Below are 19824 nucleotides of genomic sequence, written 5' to 3'. Positions count from 1 at the left end.
TTGCAGGGCAACACAGAGACACACAGGACACACAACCATGCACACACACACACACTCACACCTAGGGGCAATTTGGAGAGGCCAATTAACCTGACAGTCATGTTTTTGGACTGTGGGAGGAAACCGGAGTACCCGGAGAAAACCCACACATGCACAGGGAGAACATGCAAACTCCATGCAGAAAGACCGGGGCCAGGAATCGAACCCAGAACTTTCTGGTTATGGCTTACAGAAAATATAAACATTTGAGTATTATGTAACTGCAAATAAAAATGGATGCTTTAAACTGGAAAGTACACTAATTTGCTTTAAATTTAATTTACTATACTGGTAGTTTCCAGGTAGGTCATATACAGTTGGAACAGTGCAAATACATCTAAAAAAAATCAAAATATCATGAAAAAGTTCAATATTTTATTTCAGAAAGTGAAGTTGATATATTATATAGTCTCACTACACACAATTTTGATGATTATGGCTCCAGAAAACCTAAAGTTGAGTCTCAGAAAATTAAACTATTACGTCTCTTCTTGTTTTGACAGGTCAAAGGTCAGACAGCACAACTCCAAGTGATTCGGTTTAGCTCTGAGAGAAACATTTCACAGTTATGAGGCTGGGGTCTCATTTTCAAGCCAAACCACCTTAGAATGTTTTACAACATGAAACACAAAGTACAGGACAAAACCCTCCTTAGCGTCATAAAAATATGATTCAGTAAAGTTTGTGAAGCAGAAATGTCACTGGAACCATTTCAACCGGATCATTAATCTGGTTGTTTTTATGATATTTCCTGAATTAAGCTGCAGGTGCTTCTGGAGCAGCCTGACCCGAGGCTCCATCTGACCCAGAGATGTTGTCGATACGTTTCTTCTCAAGGTTTGGATGAATAATGAATCAAAGACAAGATGTTACTTAAGATCTGCTTCAAACAGCGCCAGCCAATCACCGGCTGACATGTTTTGGGGCAGCGTTATTGATCGCCTTCGGCTCCGACTGCTCCCACATTGACCTAAAAACAAAAAAAAAAGTCCAGCCGGTCTGGATCACTGGGGAAAAGTACAACTTCAGGCCAGAGGTTTTCTGCTTTTAGCTGTTTGCTTTTCTTATTTCTGTGAAGCGAATCATCGCTCTGGTGATTCATCACATCACGAGTTGGACCTTTGCTGCTGTGAGTTTCCTTTTTCAGAAGCGCAGGGAGGTTCGCTGGGATCGTTTTGGGTTCCTCCCATCACTGCCCTCCTCCTCTGCTCCTCCTGCACTGCAGAGAAAAAACAGCTTCCTTCTCAGAGAAACCAACATGAAGATTTATTCATTCTGCTCATGTGCACAGACAAAATATTTTAAGTAAATGCTCAAAACTTAATTATTCTTTTTTTTTTTWGTGTGACTTGATTTTCTGCATCAGAATAATTTGCAAGAATCAAACAGACAAATAAAATGCTTCACTGTCAGCAGAGGTTTGAAATGAAGAGGAACGTTTGTCTAAAAATAATCTCCAGTAAACACCGAATGAGTCAGCACAAACCTTCTGAATACACTGGAGCTCTTTTAAACAACTTTAAGTCTATTTTCAATGTTGGAGTTTCTTAAGAACACAAACCCAGAAGAAAAACATCGCGAGTTTAGATATTTTTACATGCTTACTACTTAATGTCGCTGTGTGACATGTAATGAGACGTGTTGCTGACAACAGGAAACACATCCACAGCGGGACGCGGCATCCTTTGCTGAAACATTTCTGTCCTGATGAGGGTTTTTCCTGGTGATAGCAGCCGGATCCGCAGGGAACACGGCTTTCTGAACACAGTTAGAGGATGTGAGCAATGGGATGAAAAGCTCAGACAGGAAAACGACCGTCTTTTCCTTTTCCTGCTCCAGCTGACTCAGGATGTTTTAAGGTCGTGTGCTGCAGCTTCTGTGGCTCGATGCTGATGCAGAAAGCTCTAAATCCATAACTAAGTCTTTAAAAAAGCTCTTTCTCCAAGCAAACTTTGTGATCTTTTACAATTGTTTTTTTCTGATCATCTTTGAAGGCTTTTCTTTAGACTTTTAACATTTTTTAAGCAAATTTTTGAATCAAGTTGATGGCGTTCTAGGACCACTGCAGATAGAAAAAAAGAGTAAATTTCCACCAAAACAATTCAGAAAATTTGAGACTGATCTCAGGAAGTTCCTGGATAAAATAAGAAACAAATTTATCCAGAAAACTTCAGAGTTTCTGCGAGAGAAGAAATGTTTACATTGAGATCTGAAATTTTCCAGAAAAAAAAGAAGATAACTTCTGAATTTGAAGTTAAAAATTTGATATGAAAAAGTTTTTTGATTAATCTCAGAAATGTTCTAGACAGAAATATGGACATTTCTGAATTTCAAAAGTTTAATATTTTATGACTTTTGGACATTTTCTGAATCTCAAAATAAATAAATTTAAAAAAAAAATCAACTTTTGAAATTCCATCCATTTTCTCTACACCCTTGTCCTTCAGTGGGGTCAGGAGGGTTGCTGGTGCCCATCTCCAGCTAACTTTCCGGGTGAGAGGCAGGGTTCACCCTGGACAGGTCGCCAGTCTGTCGCAGGGCAACACAGAGACAAACAGGACAAACAACCATGCACACACACACCTAGGGACAATTTGGAGAAGACAAATAACCTGACAGTCATGTTTTTGGACTGTGGGAGGAAACCCACACATGCACAGGGAGAACATGCAAACTCCATGCAGAAAGACTGGGGCTGGGAATTGAACTCAGAACCTTCTTGCTGCAAGGCAACAGCTCTACCAACTGCGCCACTGTGCAATACTTTCGAAATTCAAAAATGTCAAAAAAAAATTCTAGGAAATTTCTTAGATTAATCTGATTATTTCTGAGGTTTCCTCTAGCAAATTTCAGCTTTTCAGACTTACTAATGTTCTTTTAGTTTTGTAGTTTTTTTTTTTTTTCAGAAAATTTGACATTTCATACTTAGAAATTTCAGAGTTTTTTCTGTGAAATTTCTTAGATTATTCTTACAATTTCTGATTTTTTTTTGGCAGAAATTTGCTCCTCCTTTTTCTTATGTACCTTAGCTCTAATACGCCATTGTAAATAAGGTTTTTGCATTTTTCTTCATCTCTTTATGTCTTGATTACATTAAATAATCAAAGGTTTGCCTGATGAAGCTTTTCCCCTCCTTGTAGATGTAAAGGCAAGGTGGACAGACTTAATATCATCGATTTATTTCCCTATTTATTTACCAAATCATAGCTTGAGCCAGCTGAGGGAATTTTTGAAGGTTGTGATGTTATTATATTTTTGAAGGAAACTCCAGAACTGGAAATGAAACCCCCTGTAGTGGGAGGGCAGCCGTGTGAGAGAGAAAAAAGCAGGTAAATTGTTTTCTGCGTTGTGAAAGGAAACATCTGCATTCGCCACAATACACATCCTACTCTGCAGGTCATAACTTGCATCACAGTGATTAAGTTTAGCTTATATTCTTCCAGTTTACTGAGTGAATTAGTGGCCATAAAAAAGAGAACAAAGGAAGTTTAGAGCAGTTTAACTTATGAAACGTGTCTGTCACCAGGCCATAAACTGGGTGTGTTTTTGACTGATTCAACTGAGTCAGACTTGCAGCTCCTTGAAAAAGTTTCCAGACTTCTTGTGCTTATACTCTATGGTACAGTTCACTGCAAAAACACAAACTTTAACCAAATGTTTGTGGTCTTGTTTCTATTGCAAATATTTTAGCACACTTGAAATAAGACAAAACTAACCTATAAGTAACTTTTCAGGAAGATACAGGAGCTTATTTAAAGTCAATAATTCCTTACTATTTATGAAAAAGTTCTRGTTCTATTGGCAGATTTGACAATGTTGATTACAGCAGCAGTGTCTTCACARGTTTAACTAAGCGAATCCAGAACGCTGCTGCTGGTGTCCTGACTAAAACCAGGAAGTTAGAGCTCATCACCTTCACTGGCTCCCTGTAGCTCAGAGAACAGAGTTTAAATCACTGGATGGCTCAGCAACACAATATATTACAGATCTACTGGTGTTGTATCAACCTTCCAGAACCTCTCTGGTCTCCTTGTTCTGGTTCTGGTCTGCATCCCTAGAACCAAACACGGAGAAGCAGCAGCATTCAGTTTTTTATCTTCCTCTAATCTGGAACAAACTTCCAGAAAATAGAAAAACTGCCTAAACACTTAGTTTCTTTTAGTCAAGGCTGAAGAGTTGCTTAATAACCTGGAAATGGATTAATTCAAGTCTTTGCTCCTATTTGATGGTGATTACTCTTTTTATGATGTTATTTATGTTCTTATCGTTTAAAGCCCTTTCAGCCGCCTGGTTGCTGACATGTGATACATAAATAAACTTGACTTCTTCTCTGGTTAATATTCTCCTCCCCCGGCTGTTTGTTTACGTAGACGGCCGTATCCTGGCGGGTCCGGTGATGGATTGAACTCTGACCTGTCAGATGTTCAAAGCTTGGGATGTTATTTTTGAACAAACTCCACTTTAAACCTCTCCACAACTTTAAACCGGACTGGTCTCAATGATGCAGTTTGTTCAGTAATGTTCTCTAACAAACTTCAGAACAGCTGCATTTATTTTATAATAACACAAATATTGTGTTTGTTAACCCAATATTTGACTTTTGGAGGCATTTAGTTACGTGAGGTATCAGAATAAAGGGAACTGAATACTTTATATTACACACTTTTATTTGTTAAATATGTTGTTTTTTTTAGTTTGTGGTTTAATGTGACACAAATGTTGAAAAAAAAATCAAATCCCTATGTACTGATAGTCTGTCTTTTAATGTTAGACATTTTTATTTTATCTAACCAGGCAAGTTGATTGAGAAAAAACTCTCATTTTCAACATGTTCAAAAAATATTAAAACATTACACAACAGAATATCATAAAACAAACAGAAAAAAACCAATACAAAAACAACATATTCATGCTGACTAAACGTGCTATGTTAATTATAAGTCAACAGTTTTTATAATTTAGGTAACTTAATTAGTTCACAGTTAATTATAAATCAACCCTTGTACATTTAGTAAATTAAAAAGTTGGATAATGGGGTTATAACTACATATTTATGTTGAGATATTCCATCTTTCTGTGTTTTTTTTAATATTACTGTGTAGAAATTTCCCCATTGTGAGACAATAAAGGATTATTCTATTCTATTCTATTCTATTCTATTCTATTCTATTCTATTCTATTCTATTCTATTCTATTCTATTCTATTCTATTCTATTCTGTCCTGCTTTGTGAAATTTGGTTTTCCACCAGTAGACGTCGCTACTTCTCTTTAAAAACATGTACAATTTAATGATAATCAACGTCTCATAAAGTGAACGTTCTCACTTGATGTTCATTGAATTAAAGAACTGGTATAACTACATAAAAGGATAATAAGAGTTATAAACCATAGACCACGTTATTGTTCCTCTGCTGTTGCCTTTCCTTTTCTTATTTCGGTCTTTGCTCGTGTTCTGGTCCCACCTCTTGGTTCCAATTATCTCAGGGGGCGGGGCATACCTCCAGGCGCTCACTTCTGATTGGCTGACGCGGCTGTCCCTCTCTGCCTCGTCCTGTATCCTCTTGTTGGACAACAGAGTCAACAGCAGAAGTCAGAAAGTCAAATTTGTGTAAGTGAGGAGGGGGGGGGGGGCTCCAGACACAAATGTGGACTTACCCGCTGTTTCTGCGTCTTATCCCAGCCACCCAGAACCGGGGAGTGAAAACAACGCTGGTTAGTAGTTTCTGCGGCGTCTAGTTAAAGTTTTTTTTGCGGTTCTAAAGGAGGTTAATTGGACTTGCCGACTTGTTGGCTCCTCTCTCCGGTTGTTTGGCGCGCCGTTGCAGCGCAGCTCGTCTGCGCACCTGAATCCGCCACCATGACCTCAGCGCATCTCCGCTTCTGAAAAACTACCATGCTGGCATCGGCGAGGGGCGACACCCCCTGCTGTGGCGACCCACGGTGAGTGCGCTCGTTCCCCGCCTGTGGAATGGCCGGAGTCCAGGTGTCTGCAGCAGCGGAGAGCCGATGCGGCCGCCCGCAGGAGCCAGCCGGGATCTGAGAGAGCGCACCAGACTGGGATGCGAGAAGAGAGAGCCTGAGCACAGAGGGACGAACTCCGGCTTGTTTTACCTGGACCTGGGCCGCCCGGAGCCATGGCCTCTCAGATGGTGTGCGGACTGATCTTTAGGCTGCTGCTGCCCATTTGTCTCGCAGCTGGTGAGTTTAACCTCTATTGCATCACCAGAGGTGGCTGGAGTACCCAAAGGTTGTACTCAAGTTAGAGTGGCACTGCTTTAATTAACAGGCTTTTACTCAAGCAGAAGTAAAAAAGTAGCCATCCAACAAATACTCAAGGAAGAGAAAAACCCCCCTGATTTGGTAAAAAGTCTACTGAAGTATTGAGTAACTGATCAAATAATCAATCATTTCATGTTTAAAACATGACCTCTAATGTGAAATTAAGTGGAGTTTTAAGGACGAAAATCGCAATAATTCATATAAGTAACAGAAAATGTTTCCAAATCAATTTCTTTCTATAAAAAACTTATAAAACTTTAACAAAAACTGCAAGGGTGTGTCTGAGTTTGGTGAATTTTTGATTATAACATGTTTGTTTTTTTATTCAGTGGGTAGAAAATCCAGAAATTTAAATTTTACTCGAATAAGAGCAGAAATACTTCAAATAAGTTAGTCAAGTATGTAATTGAGTAAGTGTAGCTAGTTACTCCCCAACTCTGAGTAAAAAGTAGCCGTCCAAGAAATTACTCGAGTAAGAGAAAAAAAGTATTTGGTAAAAAGGCGACTCAAGTACTCAGTATTTGATCAAATTATCAATGATTTCATATTTAAAAAGTACATAATCAGATGGACCAAAATATACATTTTAATGGAAATTTTGGTATATTAAAGATCAAACTGAAAGTAATTCATATAAACGTCATTGTTAAAATATCAAAATAAACAAAATACATTTTTCCAAATTAGTTTCTTTCATTAAAAACTTATGAAACTTTAACAAAAGCTGCAGGTGTGTGTCTGAGGCTGGTAAATTTTTGGTTAAAACATGTTTGTTTTTCATTCAGTAGGTAGAAATTCCAGAAATTTTACTCAAGTAAGAGTAGACATACTTCATAATAAAGTTATTCAAGTAAAAGTAAAAAGTACAGCGTAATAAAAATACTCCTAAAGTGAATGTAACTGAGTAAACAGTCCGATGTCATTAAAAATATGAATCTACTCAAGATGCTGCCGCTACTCATATTGTGCTTTCATAGCAGCCTTGCTTTGTTATGAAAGTTATTCTAATGCATAAATATGGCCGACTGGACATGGAAGTGGAAAAGCAGTGAAATCTTCATATGGGTGTCCAGACTGAGCTGCTAACAATTTCAGAGACAGACGGCAAGAAAAAAAAATGTAATATTGAAAACATGCATCTATGTCTTCAATCAAGATGTAGAACCAAATAAATTAATACATAAATTTATAGAATTTAAATAAAAATTTATTTAAAGACATTTATAAATAAGGTTTTAATGTTAATTTTATTAGTTTATTTATTTTTTGTTTTTCTGTGACCTGAACATGGTTCCCTGTGGTGGCCAACATTTTTCCAGATGGGACCATGGCCCCCCCATGGCCTCCTCTTGGAGGCACCACTGTGTAAAACAGAAAAAAGTTTGGGAGTAAAAGAGAAATCCTTTTGGCTTTTCTAAGGAATTTGTGTGTTAAATCACTGGCTTCAAGTCTTCCTCAATGCAACTGGATCTTCCTCTGAAACCAAATTCTCATTTATACTTGAAATAGAAAGTTTATTGGGCTGATGACGTCCCAGTTTGCAGCTTTTCCTAAATGTTGCATTTTAAAACAAAGCTGCCTTCACAGCAACGTCTAATCTGTAGTCTATTTATTTTCGGAGCAGTTAAACTTGTCTGGAATTTTTTATAGTAGATTTTTAGACACTTTATTGTTTAAGTCGCAACAATTTGTTGAAATTTGATCAGAAATTTTACAGGGCCACTGAAAATATATCCTGGGGCACTTGGTCCCAGTAAAATGGCTCTGGCAGCGCTGGTTATGAAACCTTTAAAGACTAAATAAACTGCTGTTAAACCAACGTGGCCACGTATTTTACAGTTTTTTCTCTCAGTTCAGACTCCTTCAGTGTTTTGGGAGCCTCTGTGGGTTTTACCAATGAAAGTTTCAAGAAAATCATCAAAAATACATAAAGCTAACGTTAAAACAAGACTCCTGGACCGAATCTGTTTATTTTGAACATCCAAATATTTTAAAGTAATTTGTTTACTTTAATTACGATGTCACCAGGTGTCTGAACCCATCCAAGCACTGAACAGACGCTAATGTGTGGATGTGCCATAACTTTCTCCAGCTGAACAGAAACAAAACCAAGGTTATCATTTTTGAACCTAAAGAGGAACGATCAAGAATAAGCAGCTTCTGTTATTACAACTTGAAACTAGGGATCAGACCTGAACCTTCAGAGTCACATAAAGACAGTTACAAAGTCGGCCTTCTATCACCTGAAGAACATTTCCAGGAATAGAGGACTAATGTCTCAGAAAGATCTAAGAAACTCATCCATGAGTTTATCTTCAGTTGCATCAATTACAGCAGCAGCGTCTTCACAGGTCGGTCTAAAAGATCCAGAACGCTGCTGCTGGCGTTCTGACAAAAACCAGGAAGTTAAATCACATCACTCAGAGAATAGACTTCAAATACTGTTGTTAGTTTATAAATATACAATGTTAGAAACACATTGAAAGATGAAAATTATTGAATTTTATTGCCTAAAATGCAATAACATAGCATTCGAGGAGTTTTGGTCAAAACATATTTACAAAATATGTAAAATATGTGTATTTTTTTTCAGTTCCGCCTTAATTACTGGACTGAATACTTAAATCAGGCCTGTCACAATAAGCAATAAACCAATTAATCGCATGATTTACTGACTCAATGATTTTCATTTGCTTGATTTATTATTTTTCTCTCTATTTCTACGAAAACTGGTCTCAGCCTGGTGCAAAATGTAAAGTTTTTGACAAAGTGTTCTTGCATTATTCTTCCATTATTATTATAATATTACCTGAAAATTGTCTCAAAACAACATTATCGTTTATCGCAATAAGTTCTGAGACAATTTATCATCTGGGAAAATTTGTTATCAAGACAGGCCTAATTACGTTAATGATTAATTGATTACTAAGTTAGTTGACAGTTATCTTAATTGATTAATCGTGATTAATTGTCACCTACCTTCGCTCATTTGCCAGTCAGTGACGGTAAACAGAGTCCAGTGGGTTTTCCTTACAAAACGGGCTTTTTAGTTGCTGTCCACTGAGTACATGAAATATCACCAATTTGCACATTAATTTAGCATCTCAGTTGCATCTATTCTTGCTCTGTGAGGCATCACCGCGGGTCACTCTGGACACATGAGTGCAGTTAGTTCAGTTTTTAAGAGCGTTTTTTGAGTTTGACCTCAGGATGCTGGAGGGTCATCTCTCACGATCGCCCCCTGCCAAAACGGACTGCGCTGCCACAAAAACCAGCGGCCCTCGCATGCAGACGCTCACTTCAACCTTCACCTGGAAGGAAGAAAAAGAAAGAAAACTGGTATCTGAGTGTTGATGGTTGCACGATCCTGCAGAGCTCGGCTAGAACCGCCTCATTTAAGGCTAAAATCACACTATAGTGTTTTGTTGCAAAAGGTTTTGCACAAAATTAATGACAGTTGTCAGAAGCTGCTGACTTAATCTGCTGTTCTAAAAGCCAAAGTGATCTCTGTAATTTGTCAAAGTGGTTTTGTTGGTTAGCTTCTCATTGCTGTTGTTAGTAATTAAGCAGCTGACAGCGATTCTGTTATTAAAATTTACAAGACACTGACAGTGTTTTCACTGCTGTTTCACATTCCCCTGGTTTACTGTACAGGAGTCTGCTTTATTATATAATAAGTTTGTTACTGTTGCTACTATTGAAGCTTTCGGCCTGATTCACTCCTTTGCTATGCAGACGTGGACGATGATTCACTCTGGTTGCTTTGTTATTTTCCTGAGCTTATAATTGTTCAAACAAGGATTTAAAGTTTATACAGAGATAAAAAGAATGTTTCTGAAGATGTGTACAACTCCAGGAAGGTTGCCAGGTTTGTGCTTGCAATAAAATGTAGGAAAGACACCTTAATCTTTTGTCTAAAAGTGAGCATGTGGTTAATAAGTGAAAGGTGAAAAGACGTCTGTACAAAAATGTCTCTGTTTTGCAAAGGTGGTAATGAATTTGGACACTAAAAAGCTAAACAAAAACAAGAACTGGCCCAGCTTAAACAGACATTCAGAGGAACAGTTGGGCAATGAATCAGTAACAACATATATGGCAATAGTGATCAATATCATAGTTAATACGTCTGATAGAATATTCAATAATATCACAGAAACGCAAAGCATTCTGGGAGACGTAGGCAGAGGAAAAGCTTTAGATGCTCAGCCTTTCATGGCTAGCTAAGCAAGGTTGGGTTGCATCAACTAACTCACTCACTCTTTGGTTACCTAGCAACTCACTCACTCTTTGGTTACCTAGCAACTCACTCACTCTTTGGTTACCTAACTACTCACTCACTCTTTGGTTACCTAGCAACTCACTCACTCTTTGGTTACCTAGCAACTCACTCACTCTTTGGTTATCTAGCAACACCATGTAGAGTAACTGACACAGCAGCAGTTTAACGTTTCTCCACTGCACCTTATATTCACTTAAAAAAAGAAACGGCGTGGAGTGAAAACTGAATCAAACAGGAAAGGTCACGTCACCAGTTTGGCAAAAAACTAATCAATAATTATGGATATTGACTGATTAAAACCCTTATATCGTTGCCCTGCTCAGAAGATGACCATGAAGTGTTCGGATGGGGCTGAGACGGACACGAAGGAAGGTTGATGTTGTGCTTATCTTTTGATTTGGCATAATGTTTTGTGAACATTCATGAACATTATTAGCTTTTGGCTCCATTCTCAGCTGTGTGATCTGGAGATTGAACAAGTTGTTTTGAGAAATGCACCAAAGTGACTGAGAAAAACTGCAAACCAACCCCAACCCTGATGCTTAACCCTAATTTTACCCCTAACTTAACCACAACCTGCATTGATAAAACGTCAAATTACACATTTTCTTGTCATAATGTGCCAAGTTGTGAACCAAAACCAGACTTGGACAGATTTCAGTTCAGTTCAAAAATACCCCATTAACCTCAAAGGGAAACTAAATGTTGCTGTAACTGGTATTCAGATGGCTGCTGGCAGGAAGGATCTCCAGTAGCAGTCTGTGTTACAGCGGCTCTATAGAAGCCTCTAGCTGATAACAGTGTTGCTGTAAAGCAGTTTCATAAAAAGGATGCTCAGGATTGTCCATAATTCTCTTGATTTTCAGTAAGAATTCTCTTGAATGACAGAAAATTCAAGAAATTGAATAGTGTCAATTTCTTGAAGTGGAAAGGTTTTCGAAAAATCGTGAAATTATGAAATTTTCTACATTTTAATGTTTGTTTAACTGATTTAAGGTCTTCTTATACATTCACTTTATCATTGTTGCTGTGCAGCATTTCAGTGCAACGTGTTTGATATCAACTTCGATGTAAATAAATGTGACCATACTAGTTAGAACTGGACTTGTCATGAAAACAACATTTGCTGGACTATAAATTACCCCAGAAATCTTTGTGATAAACAATAATGTTGTTTTGATACCATTTTCAAGCAATATATTGATAATGTCAAAATAGCACAAGTTCACTCTTTCAATCGCCAATAAACTCTAATTTTGTAAAGAACACTTAACACTGAAACTGCAATACATTTTAAATACTGAAAATAAAACAACCAAAATCAATAAATACAGTGGAAATAATAAGCAATTACTATTGAAACCATAAATTAAATGGAATATGATGACCTTCAGAATGGAAATTAGCAATCTCACTTTCATTTATTAAGCAACTAATTGGTTATTATGAGAGGCTTGACTATATTAGTCGTTGCTCACTTTACAAATAGGCTTGAATTTAAAGGTTCAAACGTTAAATACGTGATTCTGCTACTGCAGTAAAAAAAATATTACACATTTTCTGCGGGTGCCAAGCAGTCGGTACGGTAGCTTCTGAGTAAACTTAAATGCAGTTTACTTACTGCTGTAATCCTGCGGTACGCCACAAGTGAGGAATGATTAGCGCCGAGCTGCCACTGAGGTTCCAGCGCGGTGTCTGTGCACCGCCGCCGGGGCACTTTTAAAGCTAACAGCATGCTTTCTATAGATAAGACCCACTCAGTGGAGCCGTAATGCATCGTTTGACAGGCTGACGTGCCCTTTATTTCCAAAAGCAATTGTGGGTCCATGCGTTGTCTCCATTAATTCGTGGAAAGTCGTTTTAACAGTATGAATTAATAATGCGGTTGTGAGGGAGAGAAGAATTGCCTTTCCCTTTTATCGTAAACATACCTTTAATATTTCATGGTTTTTTTTCCTTCAAAGTGCCAATGAGCTCTTGTCATGCTCTGCAGCTGTGAGCCGGCCACTGACAGGATGATGGAAATGTCATGAAAGAGCTCAAAAAGGAAGAGCTTCGTCCTAATCTGACAAAGCTGATTAGGATTGAAATGAAAGCTTTTTCAAACACAAAACCGTACCAATTAATTTTGATGAAGTTTGTAGTGCAAGTATTGTGGTACTCTTGAAATAAAACTAACTCGCAAGTAACTTTGTATAAGCCAATAATTGCTTAGTAATGATTAGAAAATGTGCTAGTTCCACTGGCAGATTATTTCACTTATACCAAAACATTTTTCCCACATACTGGGTGAAATAATCTGCAAGTGGAACTGGTACTTTTTCATCAATATTAAGGAATTATTGGCTTAAAATTAGCTGTTATACCTTCCTGAAAAGTTACTTGTACTTTAGTTTTGTCTTATTTCAAGTGTACACAGAAACCAGACTGGGACTGCAACTAACAATTATTTTAGTAAGCAATTTTTCAATCAAATATTCTGACAATCGATTAATCGGATTAAAAAATTGGCACATTCTACAGCATTTTCATTTAATTACTAAATAAATGATTAGAAATAGCTACATAAAAAAAAAGTTCACTAAAGAAATAACCATTTTATTACCTAAAATGCAATAACATAGCATTTCTTTTCCATGTTTGAAAAGGGTGAAGCTAAATCTGTGTCACTTGAGGAATTTAGTGGCATGTTTTTATAGATTATTTTTACTTTAGCGTTTTGGTTACTTACTGCTCTGAACATGCTGCTTTTTTTTTTTTAGTCTGTAGCAGTTAATTTATTACTAAATTAGCTAACGATTATTTCAAAAATCGGTTAATCGCGATTAATCATTCAAGCTCTAACCTAGACCAAAAATACTTTGTGTTTTTACAGTGAACTTTCGTTGTAAATATGATTTATTCTTCTTTCTGCGCTACATAAACAAACAAAAGGAAACTCCAGCAGCTGTCACATGGCTTCAGACACCTTCATTACCGTCTCTGTATACGTTCATGTGTGCAGCGTATGTAACAAACTGCTGCTTTTCATCCGCTAGTGACTGAGCTGTCTGCTGACGTTACAGAGTCGGTGTTTCGTGTCGGCCGTCTGACAGCACCTCCATTGAAACTGCGCCGCTGTTGTGTACACAATCGCCTCAGCCAACACACACTCTGTCTCACAATTACAGTTTTCCTGATCAAACAGGCCGCTGTTTATGCGTTTACCGGCAGAGTTCGGGAGTGCAAAGCGTAATTGTGAGCGTTCACTTTCCCCAAACGTCTCATCTGAGGCGGGACGTGTCTTCAAACGTTCAGCAGAAAACTCAACAAAGCGGAGAAAGAGACAGCAGTGATGGAGATAAAGTGGGATTCATTAAATAGAAGAAAAGATGATTTAGAAGAACTTTGTATTTAAATCTTCTGAAACATTTTTAATTACAGCAGAATTAATTTAATTGTTATTGTTTTTCCAGCAAGGCACAGATTAAGTTGTCATCATGTGACATTTGATTGCTTCCTGTACATTTTGAACTTTGTGAATGGTAGGATTTTCCAAATGATATATATTTTGATATAATAAACTGTATGGAAATGTCTGAGAAAGTCTGGAAAAGTCCTGAATTTGGTTTCAGTATACTTCAGGTCTGGATTATTGTGAGAAAACAAAACTAAGAGCGTGAAAATATTTATATATTTCCAGACTTTATTCACATCTGTTTGACCTACTTTCTTTCTTTCTGTCCTTCCTTACCTCCTTGTGTGTCACCTTCATTTAGGGCTGGAGAATATGGCTGAAAACCTGTAAGCATTTCATATTAGTTCATAACAATAATTAGGTTATTGCCATAAGATTACTATTCTCCCAGTATTTTTTTAATTTTCCATATTTGTACTGATATTTTTATTAAAACTTATTTATTTTATTATTATTATTATTATTGGTATGTCCAAATCAGTCAACATTGATCATTTTTGATTAGTTTTTTGACTATATGAAATGCTGCCAAACAGTTTTCACTCCACGACGTTGTTTTTTTTTAATTTTTTAAGCAGTTATGAGGCACAGTGGCAAAACCTTAAACTGCTGCTGCTGGCAGTTACTCAACAAGTCGTTGCTAGGCAACCAAAGAATGAGTGAGTTGCTAGGCAACCAAAGAATGAGTCAGTTAATTCCCCCAGAATGCAATGTGGTCCTGGATCAGAATTCTGTGAATATATGGAGTAATATTCTATCATCTGCATTCTTACTTTATATTGATCATCTTTCTGTTCTGATATATATTGATATTGATTTATTGTCCAGCCGTACCTTAAACACTTCCTTGTTTCCTTTCCCTTCCTGTCTTGTGCTCGACTTATCCACCTCTCCACCGTATGCCCTTCTTCCTTTCCTTTCTTCATTCCTTGTGTCCTACCTCCCTTTCTTATCTCATTAGTTTGTTTCTTCCTCTTGTCATCTTTTTCTTTTCTTGACACCAAATGTTAGATGTTTTTCTTCTTTTGTTTMTTTTTCTTCAGTCTTTTAMTGCTTACATTAAAAAAGAAATTCTGGTTTTGGATTGGACCAAACTCTTTGAACTTAACTTTAAAGAAAGTCACTGTCAGGTTTTATGTGTGGATGAAGCGTTTGGTGTGGAATGCTCTTTATTACTTGTAGATTCCTGCGTTATCTCCCCCGTACCCAGTTTGTACTGGCACCGGATCACCTTATCTTCCAACCTTATGTGCTTTTTTATCCATGTATGTTGTCTTCTTCTCCTAACAACACTTGACTCTAAATGCAACTTTACTTTGGATCTTTATGTGTTTAGGTTTTGCGTTTCAGTAAAAATGGCTTCAACTCCACAGGACAAAATTCAGAATTGAATGGGAATTTTTTTTACTGTAATCTGATGTCTGAAAGAAACGATAGTTTATTTTCATACTCGGTGTAAAAATCCTCAGATGTTGAGTCATAGCGCGGACGGCCAAATGGTCAGGAAGGCTGCGGTCAAGTGTCTGCGAGGCCTTTAAATACAGTCCTACCATCAGAAACAATAAACAGACTGGATGCAAACATCTTTACATTTGTAACTACAAGCAGATGGGCAGCGATGACGTTGTGTTTAATACCACATTTATTAAAAACGTGCAGGGTGGAGGACAGAAGGCTGTTGGACAAAAGAAAAAAGTGTCTCACTCCCTCCTCCGGCATTCCAGCTAGAAAATCTTGACTTCCTGCCTCTAAAAAAGAAACAAAAGGAATCTGATAAACAATAATCATTAAGTGGTTTCTCTGTTTGGCATATCATGCCGTCTTGCGCAACTGAAACCGATCTCGGAGATAATCTGCAGATGTTTGCGACTTGCAAAAACATTGCACCCCTCCTCCTGCCATTTATCAAACTTTTGTTAGTTTTCCTTCGGCTTGTATCTGAGCGTGGAGAAAAGCAGGAGGTGCACTTACTTCGGCACCAAGGGAAAAGCCGGAGCCAAGTCAAATGTCAATGAATGGCTCCATTGACTGCGCAAAGATAAATAAAAGCACCATTTTCAGCAGTTAAGTGTAATTTTTCAGTAGTTCGGCTCGACTTCGACGATAACTCGTGTGGCTGACTTGGTTGTAAACTCCGGGCTTGTTGATATAACGGCAAAGACGAATTTCAGGAGGTCAGACCGAGTGTCCACATGCTACACAGTGTCGCTGTGTGCTGCCTTCCTCGCCGCCTGACCTAAAAAATGTTCAAAGGCTTGTCGCTGTTTATGCCATATTTTCTGCTTGCTTTGAGGTTTAACCTGTAATTGAAACCATGATTTTGTACCAGTGTGCAGCTTGAGTCATTCAGGGAGAAGAAAAAAAAATATGTATGTGGTGTGGTAGATTCTGTAAGTGTTAATTGGCACTCAATGAGGAGATGTGAGCTGTTTAACCGGTAAAAACCTGCAGTCGGCACAGATGGGCGCTGGACTCAGGAAATGAGGTGGATTGAGGATCAATACATCAATTAATGCGTTTTAGAAGTCATGTTTGCTCTAAAGTGTTTTAACTTTCATCACAGAGACTAAAAAGACATCCTTTATGCCTCTGTTTGTACAGTGTAATGTGCAGGGGTCCTAATTTAATCCAAAGCCAACATGCAACATTTGCTTTCATGCATGATTTGTTTTTGTTTTAGAAGTCAGCGCAGCGTGGCGACACCGTAAACCATTTAATCGTCACACTGGTTTATGTAGCTGTTAATTGAATCGCTTGGAGGGGAAATAATCTTCTGGCATTGGCTCGCTAAGCGTTTGACTCAAAAATGGGATTTCATGGGAATCAATAAAAATTTTCAGGTATAAAATTGGAATCGAAAATGTTACACTGCAAAAACACAAAATCTTACCAAGTACTTTTGGTGTAGTTTCTAGTGCAAATATCTTAGTTCACTTGAAATAAGTTTACTCCTATATCTTGCTGAAAAGCTACTTGCAAGTTAGTTTTGTCTTATTTCAAGTGTGCTAAGCTTTTTCTATTGGAAACTAAACCAAAATGACTTGGTAAGATTTTGTGTTTTTGCAGTGTAAATCTTGGGCCTTGAGGGATTTTCAGTGTGGTTGAGGTTGAGGAAAATTTAAGTACACTTCAGTATATCTAAGCTGTTTCTCAGTCAGACTTGGCACTCTGCTAATTCCAGAGTCGTATTCTCCTTATACTGGGAAGTTGGATTTTTTTTTTAGCTCCCAGTTGAAAACTAGAATATTCCCTAAAGTTGGAATTCTGACTTGAAATAAAATCCTGTTTATTTTCCAGAGACCAAAACTAATTATCAGCACTTCTGATGTTTTGTATCTTAATAAACTGATAGTGTGAACATGTTTTTGTGTATAAATGCTTATAATGGAGATGAATATATTTAATTACACGTAGTTATCCAAAATAAAACAAATAAACCAACCGTATTTGGACTTACCAGCTGAACACTCTCAATTTGAGGGTAACTTTAACTTAGCTATTAAAAAAAAGAACAAATTAAAGGTACTTTTGCCCCACAAATTGATCTTCAAAAAACTGATATTGCAAAATGAATTCCTGGCCGTTGCCTTCCTACGCAATTTCGCTCAATTCTCATCTCACTTCAGTGCGCTCTCTGGGATTTCTCCCATTTACTTGGACTGTATCAGGTGGAATTTCAGTCGGCAAACAGAAGACGTTGTGAACGATGTCTTTGATTTTCTGCATCGTTGTGGAATCGTTAGACTGCCTGTAGTTTTAGCAATAACAGCGGAGGAAGAGAAAACCTTAGCGACTGGGTAAAATCCACGCCTCCATGAAGCAATTGTTTGCTTTGAAAATTAAACACCTGCACAAAGTGGAATTATGCAAACGAGTTTGCAACAAATCACATCATAGTTTGTTTGTTTCTTAAGGATGACATTTGTTGTGACCCTTGAGCTACATAAATAAAAAATAATTGACTTAAACTGGCTGCAGTGGGCACAGACTCCACCTAGCTTACCTGACGTGTAGCTTTAATCGTCAGGGATTTATTTTCCTTCTGCAGACATCTTGTGTTTGGGGCAGAACCAAAACAAACTTTCTTAGATCATCTCCTTGGCCAATAAATATTTAAACCACATTTCCTTTTTCATCCAGTCGTCCCAAACATATGGCTGCTTCTCTTCAACCCTGATTTTTTTCTGTGTAGGTGTAACATTTGTTTTTTGTTTTTTTTAACCTAACTCACATTTGTTTTAGTTTGTTTCTTACATTTTGGCTCCTGTTTCTACCCATTCATCTTTGTTTTGTCTTGTTTAAAACATTTTTTCCAAACATTGCTCTGAGTTTTTTTTATCCTARCACTTTGACGTCTTTCTTATTCCACCAGGATGCTTCCCGTTTTGTCCAAGTTGTAGACTCAGCTGACTTGTTCTGCCACCCTTCATATTGATTCTTATAATCCTTTCCATCTCAGTGGCTCTGTGTTTCTGCCAAACTTCCAGGTCCACATTAAAATCTGCAAGCACTTTCTTTAACTAGGCCAATTTGCATAATTGAAAAGTGATTATTTTAGAAATACAAAGTGCAGAGTGATTTTATGTTTTCCCTCTACAGACTGATCAAACAAAGATGACGTCATTACTTAAATAAATATAATTAATTTTCCTTTTTTAGCCCATTATTTTACAATCCAGAATGTTTAGATGTTAGATACATTTGTTTTGTTTTTCTGCTACAAACTGTATTATTCTCTGATGTTACAGGATGAACCAAAGTGCATCCAAAATCCAACTGAATGCCAACAATTTTTACTTGCTAATTTAAATATCATCTTTTTTGATTTACCTTAAGAATAATTTTATATTTGCAGCACTGTGTACCACTGTTTGAGTTTAAARAACAAAAAACAAAAAAAGACCTCCACTTTTTGAAAAATGTGTCTATAAAAGACAAAGTATTCATATTTTTTAATGGAACAGGGTAATTGGTTAAAATCTTTTGCTTTTCCAGGTACAAAAAGCCTTGATAAGTCTTAATTGGTGGTTTTTAATTCCTGTATTCATGTGTGTGTTTGTGGGTGTTTTGTCTTCACTGCTTTGACATTTTACAACCAACCACCACATTGATCCGGTGCAGAAAATGAGTGTAAAACTGTGAAATATCAGCTAGTAGAACTGAAAATTTATGTTACATTTAAACATTTTTATTAGCTTTTCAGGCTTTCAACCCTTTTTATTTGCACATTTCTCCTTTTTCAATCATGTTTTGACATTTTCTCCTTTTATGACTCTTTGGTCACAAATGTTTGATACATTTATATGCACAACAATTTATATCCAAGTTACAAATATGTATTTTAATCAATTTAGTAAATATTAAACCTTAATCTTGACATATATATGTATTTTTACCTACAGAGTTTTAGGTTCAACCTGTTAATTTAATGTAGGTGTTAAAATCATGACTCGCTCTGTGTGCACAGATCAGGTTTCATTTATCCATGAATCCAGTTACATTTCCACTCAAATGTTCCTCATCCTGCCTGAAACTCGACCACACGCTCTTAAATTCACTCGTGCCATTAAATATTTGCCTTGTGGAAGCAGTTTCATAAAATAACTCATGGCTACACATCTGTAAAACATAATCCTGTGCTTCTTTTGTTGATTTTTAAACTCATGAATGCAGTGTTTTTTCCCCTGCATAAACATAAATACAAGGTTTTAGATGAGCTGCTGATTGTGGTTGGCTTGTTTTTGTTTTCCTTCTGGGAGAATAATCGGT

At 37.1% G+C, this 19824-nt stretch overlaps 1 protein-coding gene and 1 long non-coding RNA gene across 6 annotated transcripts in view; one reads left to right on the top strand and one right to left on the bottom strand.

The window, feature by feature from the left end:
- Window positions 1-440: 440 nt before the first annotated feature.
- On the bottom strand, window positions 441-5788 carry LOC108167112 (uncharacterized). Its single transcript, XR_001777517.1, has 3 exons — window positions 5696-5788; window positions 5539-5600; window positions 441-1258 (listed from the first exon to the last, which is right to left on the bottom strand). It is a non-coding gene; the product is annotated as an uncharacterized LOC108167112 (long non-coding RNA).
- The window catches only part of piezo2b (piezo-type mechanosensitive ion channel component 2b), a 124023-nt gene continuing 109817 nt past the window's right edge, over window positions 5619-19824 (top strand). For 4 of the 5 annotated variants that reach the window (XM_008434600.2, XM_008434601.2, XM_008434602.2 and 1 more), the window contains exon 1: window positions 5619-6238. In XM_008434600.2, the coding sequence (XP_008432822.1) occupies window positions 6175-6238 (64 nt within the window). In that variant the 5' untranslated portion in view covers window positions 5619-6174. The remainder of the gene's footprint in view (window positions 6239-19824) is intronic. The other variant, XM_008434597.2, reaches the window with a different exon arrangement.

The sequence above is a fragment of the Poecilia reticulata genome, linkage group LG17 (assembly GCF_000633615.1).
Source record: "Poecilia reticulata strain Guanapo linkage group LG17, Guppy_female_1.0+MT, whole genome shotgun sequence".
In the NCBI taxonomy this organism is placed as follows: Eukaryota; Metazoa; Chordata; class Actinopteri; order Cyprinodontiformes; family Poeciliidae; genus Poecilia; species Poecilia reticulata.
Note: the sequence above shows the minus strand (reverse complement) of the source record. Positions and strands in the feature narration are given on the sequence as shown.